Below are 7,078 nucleotides of genomic sequence, written 5' to 3' on the forward strand. Positions count from 1 at the left end.
CGTAGCGACTAATCAGTGATACTCGTATTTCAAACTCAAAATACCTGCTTTTTATATATGTATAAACATAAAAATAAAATAAAAATTTATTGGTGCTGCCAACGTATCAAGCGGCACCCTATTATTTTTAATAAAATATAATTTTTTTAAGTTAAAAAGAAACTAATCGAATAATTTTCAAATATTAGAACTTGAACCCGTGACCAACAAGTCACATTCGCAACAGGCCGTCAAGCCGGTGCTACTAGACACAGACTCAAGTTCCAATACCCGAAAAATTATTATAACAATTTTTTCAGCTTGAAAAAATTAATATAAATAAATATAATTTTTTATTATTATAAAAAGGATTGATTTGGTCCCCCCCCCCCCCCCACACACAAATTTTTTCTCCTGTTGAAGGTCCCCTTCCCCACCACCGAAGGTAAGTTCTAAATTTCCCTTCCTTTGTTTTTTTTTTTTTTTAGTGTAATTAATTATTTTAATAGTAGTTTAGTATTTTTAAAGTATGTTATTTCATTAAGAAGTTAGTACTTATTATTCTTGAAAATCAAAATTTAGTAAATTAGTTATATTAGTAGATGTTTGTATTAATTAATTTGTATCTTTGATTTTTTTTATATATTACAAACACTTGAATGGTTCCTCCTTTCCTCTCCACGATTGAAGATCTCCCAAAACAAACTAGGTATTTATTTATTTATTGCTATTATTATAATTATTATTAATAGATTAGAATTGTGTTAAAAGTTTGACTTTTTCAGGTATTCAAGGCTTTGTTTTCAGCTTTATAAGTATACTGGCCTTTGGACTATATCCATTGAACCATATCTAGTTATACTATATTTCACATTTTTATTGGTTGATATTATTTTTATGATAAATTGAGATAAAATTAATAGTTTAAGTATCAGTACTAAGCGTGCTTTTTATATTATTTATTTGTTAAGTTGAATATTAAAATTTTAATTGTTTTTGCAAATATCGATATAAGTTCTTTAATTACCGCAAAGATCACACAGTTAGGACGGTCCATTTACCGATAAGAGAATGTTCTAATGTTGTATGCATTTTTTGGCATAGTTGCACATAATTTTTTATTTAATTGTGAGATATTAACCAATTTTTTAATATGATTAGGGTCCATACCGCATGACCATGGTCCGAGCTACCAGTTGGACGAATGAATTATGCCCTACTTAGATGTCATGACATTTGGATCAGTAGCATTAGTGTGCTCGAGCTGAGGGGCGACTTAATATTGACACTAGTTGAGCGGTGGTGGCTAGAGACGCACAACTTTTATTTACTGTGTGGGGAATGCACCATCACACTAAAGGATGTCGCAATGCAATTAGGGCTCCTCGTGGACGGTGATGCGGTAATCGGTTCAAGCGGCATAGCAAATCTTGCGGCACTCTACTATGACTTGCTTGGACGCTCTCCCAGTGATGGTATCGACAAATTTACGGGTTTAAAATTTTCGTGACTGAAGGCAAATTTTAAAACATTATCGGATTATGCGATCGAGATGGAGAAGATACAGGCTGCTTGGGCCTATATACTACAACTTATAAGGGTACTTATGTCGGATTCCAATAATAATAAAGTCCACTTGATGTATCTGCCTTTACTTAGTGATTTGCAAGGTGCCCATTCCTACAGCTGAGGTTCGGCAGTACTAGCGATGCTATATCGTGAGCTTTTTCGGGGGAAAAAACACAAAACTGTCGATATAGGTGGCTTCCTGATACTACTACAATCTAGGGTGCTATACATGATGCCATTTCTAGCATCAGTGGGTCACCAAAGTACATGTGTTTCCCACTTGTGAATAGGTAAAAAAAATTTTAAATTTGGATCAAGAATTTTTTCATGAAAATATTTTCTAACGAGTTTGGTTTATATTTTTAGATGGTATACTTGTCCGAACATCGAAAAGTCAGAAACATTCATTATATACCGACAGATGTCGAGGCACACACTGAGGATAGGGTAATTTATTTTAAAATAATTAAATTATATTAATGCTATATAATTAGTTTATATATTAAATTACACTATAATTATTATTTTAATCATGTGTTTAATTGTGCAGTTCGTGTGGATGTTGTATATTGCGCCGGATGTTGCTTCCTTCATTCCTCCGTCGACTAGAGCACATGCAATCATGTGGTGTGTTAATGCACCCATTATCAATTTTCAAATGGCAGAGTGGTATGCTAGGGATTGGGTGCTTTGTCCATTCGGGTGTCGTCAACATGCTCCTGATGTTCCTATACAATTGGGAAAAGATGTCCACGGAATTGACAAGAAAGGGAAACATGCAAAGAATTGGGCATTAGAGCATCAACCATATATTGTGTTGTGGAAGCCCAATTGGAGAGAAGGCCTTATTTGGAATCATGTTTTCCTAATTTCACTCCATCGAGGGACTACCAGCAGTGGTATGTGCGGAATGGGTTGCCCTAGTTATATGGTGGTCGATTGATGTTAGTCCCTCAACATATGGAATGGCGAGGTCCCCTACAAAGCCGTCCTGACGGCCTACCACGGATGTGACCTGTCGGTCACGGGCCCGAGTTTCAATACCTAAAAATTATTAGATTTATTTTTTCAGCTTAAAAGAAATTACATTTTATTAAGAAATAATAGGGTGTCGCTTGACAGATCGGCGACACTAATAAAAAATATATTTTTTTCCTTTTTATGCTTATACATGTAAAAAAATATGTATTTTGAGTTTGAAATAAAAGTGCCGCCGATTGGTCAAGTTGCACCTAAAAAAAAAAAATCTTTTAAAGAGGAAAGACGTGCCGCTGATTGGTCAGGCGACACTAATTATTTACTACAGAGTTTGCCTATATTTGTGAATATTAGTGTCGTTATCCCATTCTAGTATTTATTTATTTATATTATATTATTGAAGTAAAAACTTTATTTAAAATGTAACTCGATGGATTCTTAACTAAATTAACATATTATTATTATTATAATAATGAAAAGGAGGTGGATTAAAAAATATATATTTATTAAAAAGAAATATGAATTAAAATAAGGGGGAAAATGTTAATAGGGGCGGTTCATGGTTGATTAATATGATATTTAAATGAAGTATGATTGATAAAAAAGATTTAAAATGAGTCTTTGTAAATGCCGATGAGTTGAATCCTGTTGTAATATATCACGTCACTACTATTATGATTGTTGAAATTAGGTATAAATTTGGATTGGGGAATATGGGTTGTTTATAATATTTAGGATTAATTAATATTGCATTTGGTATACCACCAAATAGGTAACAAGTTATTTGATTTGTCTCTTGTAAGTCGGTGGGCTTCAGGATGTTTTCTTGCAAAGTAATGAAACGTAATTTAATTGTTAGAAAGCAGTTCATTCACTCCAGAAACAACACGCAGTGATTCATCTAATGAAATTAAAAAATATAGCAGTTAAAATAAATAAATAAAACAATAGCAGTGCTGGATCTAACATTAATTCAAAGTGAAACTAGTGCTTAAAGGAAATAGAGAAGCAAAAATAAAAATACCATGTATATATTGAAACACTACCAGGAAATGGCCGAGCAGTGAGTGAGGGATAAGACTCTAAACCCTAAATTCGAAAAGAAAGAAAAAGAATCAAGACAAGAAAAGGGTGGAGCTGGATTCATCGCTTGGTTTGTCTTGACTGGGCTTTTTCTTTTGCTTCTTGTAAGGGATCCCCCTTGCCTTGGCTTGACTTTCCCTCACCTCTCTTAGATAAACTCGAATAGCACCGGTGGCAAAAGGGTTGGACTCAGGTGACCCTCCATTTTCTTCATAGGCAGCTCGAAGCCTCCCAATAAGAGCATCAAGGCTGCCCCAAGCTTGCCTAAGGGGGCAAGTGCAAGGAGCAGGTGGTTCAGGCTGTCCGTAGAACATGCAACTTTGGAGGTGAACCTTGGTCTTCCCGAACTGATCCAGATATCGCAGGAAGTCTAAGACATGGTTGGAATTGCACTGTGAAAGAGGAACCGGAGGCTGCTGGTTCTTCAAGTACTGACCGAAAGTATTCCAGTCCCTTCTCTTCTGGGACTCATATCGGCTAGGTGTTGGGGGTTGGTGGTGATCGGCAATCAAGGATGATCCTTCGGTTATATCCTTCCCTCTCTCACTGGACATATCGTTGAGATGGATGTGTATGTTTGTTGTTAAGGAAGGCAGGCAAGTAGAAATAGGGGGGCCGGGAAGCAAGGTAAGGGAGAGGAGGAACATGAAGTTCACATCATGGGGCAACCAAGACACGCCATTGGGCCATAAGACGCTGCTTTCTCTCCCTCTTTTTTATCATCTTTCATTTCTGTACATTCTCCTCTATAATTATACTATAAAATTAGCTATGTATTTTCCCTATTAATCCAATGCAATAATTGATGTTATTTGTCTATACATTAAGCTCTTATCATGTTACTTTTGAACTACCTTTTAACCCCTATTGCCCTCTGTGATTTCTTTCTTCTTTTTTTTTTGTATACCAATGAAAAAGTAATAAATCAATATATCTTAAAATGATAACCTCGTCGACAGCATGTACGTGATAACTTTTCTAAATCAAACGCCACAAATCAAGACTAGAAACATGTAACTCCTCTTAGGGGTGGGGGGGCCAAAATTACGTATCAAAACAATATTTTTAAAGCCAAAATTGTAATATGGATTTACTTTAAATATATTTGTAAAATTATAATATTTGTTATATTCGAAGAACATAAAATAAAATAAAATAATAATTTTTGAGATATAATGTATGTTATAGAGTTTTTTTTATATTTAAATGTTACATATTTAAAAGCACAAATTTAATAAAAAATTATAAGTAATAAGCTAAAACAAATATATATAATTGTAAGTAAATTCAAAATTTTCGATATTTATGGCAAATCGATAAAGTTACGTTTAAATCTAGAAAACAAATTTCTTGGCTGATTACTTAAGTATTAGGAATTAGTATCATTTACATTGATTAACTTTTAGATAGTACAATTTTTTTTAGAATTAAACCATTAAAAGGTTATAAACTATATATAGAGAGAACTAAGTATAAGCTCTAAAATCTGTAAATTTGCAGTTACGCCGCCGCCATTGATTTGTCATCAGATCATTTGAGTAAAAAGAATTTCACAAAATTTTTTTATGGCTTCTGCATCGTTGACTTCATTGGAGGACAAAGTTACCAAGAAAGTTCGTATACATAATAATGGTTGACTTCATTGGAGGACAAAGTTACCAAGAAAGTTCGTATACGTAATATTGGTCTGGGGAGGATGATCATTTTATGGTTGTGGATGAGGATGGAAATCCCAATGGGTTTGATAAGCTATCTAACTCACGGTTATCTTTCAAAGACATGTTGCTTGGGGTTTCAAGGGATGCGAAATAAAGTTTGCACGATCAAGATAATGATGATCTACAGTTACTCGATGGAGATGTGACTATTGGAATAGAAAACGAACTACTTTCGGTTCGTTTTTCTGAAATGGTTCATCAGATTTTATATCTGAGTATGTCTCATACGATTGTGGTTAAGCTTTTGGGAAGGTAACTAGGTTTCGAGGCTCCTTCTAATAAGATTATCACCTTTGGAAACTTTCCACTCCATTTAAAACTATGGATTTGGAAAATGATTATTTCATGGTAAAATTCCAAGTGGAAATGAATTATATTCAGGCTCTCACAAAAGGATCATGGATTGTTTTTGGGAATATTTAACGGTTCAACCCTAGTCGGAATTCTTCTCAATTAGTCAACCTTATCCGTCGAATGTGGTAGCTTGGATTTGCCTTCTGGTCATCCCTTTTTTTTTTTATATCGGAAGAGTATCTTAACGAGTATTGAGGGAGACGATTGGTCATGCCATTAAACTTGATGATAATACTGGCAGTGCACATCAGAGTCGATTAGTTCATATGGCGATCCTTGTAACACCCCAATCTCGTATCCGTCGCCGGAATAGGTAAAGGGGCATTCCGGACTTGAAACTCATATCAGAACAGTAAAATTTTTAAACTTTTCTTGAAATAAAGATCATTCATCTAAATAAGTACTAAAGGCGATCGGTGATACAATTTAAACTTCTATAAGTACACATTCAAAAGATGCCATTTTAGCATGGCTTATATACATTAACCAAATATTCTTGACCTTTGGTCTATTCTATACATGCCATAAGATAATTCAAAACATAACAGAAACAAGCGGTGGATAGTGATAGTGTGACTAGTTCTTTGACGATCCCAGAGCACTGTAGCTTGAAATGAGATCTATAAAGCAGAGAAAACAAAGTAAGCAGAGTAAGCATTACAATGCTTAGTAAGTTTTAAGCAAAACAAAGTGTTCTCATTCACTATCATTGGTCATTCATTTCAACCGTTCGATGAAGTTAATCTAGAGCTTCATCTCGAACTATAATATCAATAAACGTATCACTTGGTCATCACATATATACTTTCGAATAATAATGACCTAGATGGTCAAATATTTCAAGCACATTCTTCATCAATTTTCAACTTTCAATAATCCTTTCCACTTGTTCATAATCACATCCATATTTTTAAGTATTTCAACATGACAAGTATTAAATTACCGTAGGCACATAAAGAACCAAACATATTCCTTATCACATATCGTAAGCTTACAAAACATAATCCTTACCTCGTCTTGGCACATCTAGTGAATCCAACCCATACTCAAATCATAAGGCTTTTGGGCGAATATGCACTAATACATAAGAATATTTCATCACATACTTCATTATACAAGCATACCATTACCAATTAGATCATTCTCATATTTGGAGTTATAATATTAATCACATTTACCTACCTCTTTGATCTCGATAATCCACCTCAAATCACTCCACCGATGAGTTAGTAATCGTACTGAACATCTTAAATACATAACACTTATTTGATGGTAACTTATTTCAGATACTCAATATCAAAGTCTTACTTGAATCCTAGCATTTAGCCGTCGGGTCTTTAAAGCTTGGATATAGTACGAACAACAAAGCCTACGGACATTAATCAAGATAATATTCT

General features: G+C 34.1%; 1 protein-coding gene across 1 annotated transcript; it reads right to left on the reverse strand.

The window, feature by feature from the left end:
- Nucleotides 1–3,422: 3,422 nt before the first annotated feature.
- On the reverse strand, nt 3,423–4,383 carry LOC108475754 (protein LIGHT-DEPENDENT SHORT HYPOCOTYLS 10). Its single transcript, XM_017777744.2, has one exon. The coding sequence runs from the start codon at nt 4,254–4,256 to the stop codon at nt 3,642–3,644; it is 615 nt and encodes a 204-aa protein (XP_017633233.2). The 5' UTR covers nt 4,257–4,383; the 3' UTR covers nt 3,423–3,641.
- Between the last annotated feature and the right edge of the window lie 2,695 nt (nt 4,384–7,078).

The sequence above is a fragment of the Gossypium arboreum genome, chromosome 10 (genome assembly GCF_025698485.1).
Source record: "Gossypium arboreum isolate Shixiya-1 chromosome 10, ASM2569848v2, whole genome shotgun sequence".
NCBI classification, from domain to species: domain Eukaryota; kingdom Viridiplantae; phylum Streptophyta; class Magnoliopsida; order Malvales; family Malvaceae; genus Gossypium; species Gossypium arboreum.

Coding starts and splice junctions, on each gene's coding strand:
- LOC108475754 (XM_017777744.2), bottom strand. CDS start 4,256: ATGTTCCTCCTCTCCCTTACCTTGCTTCCCGGCCCCCCTATTTCTACT.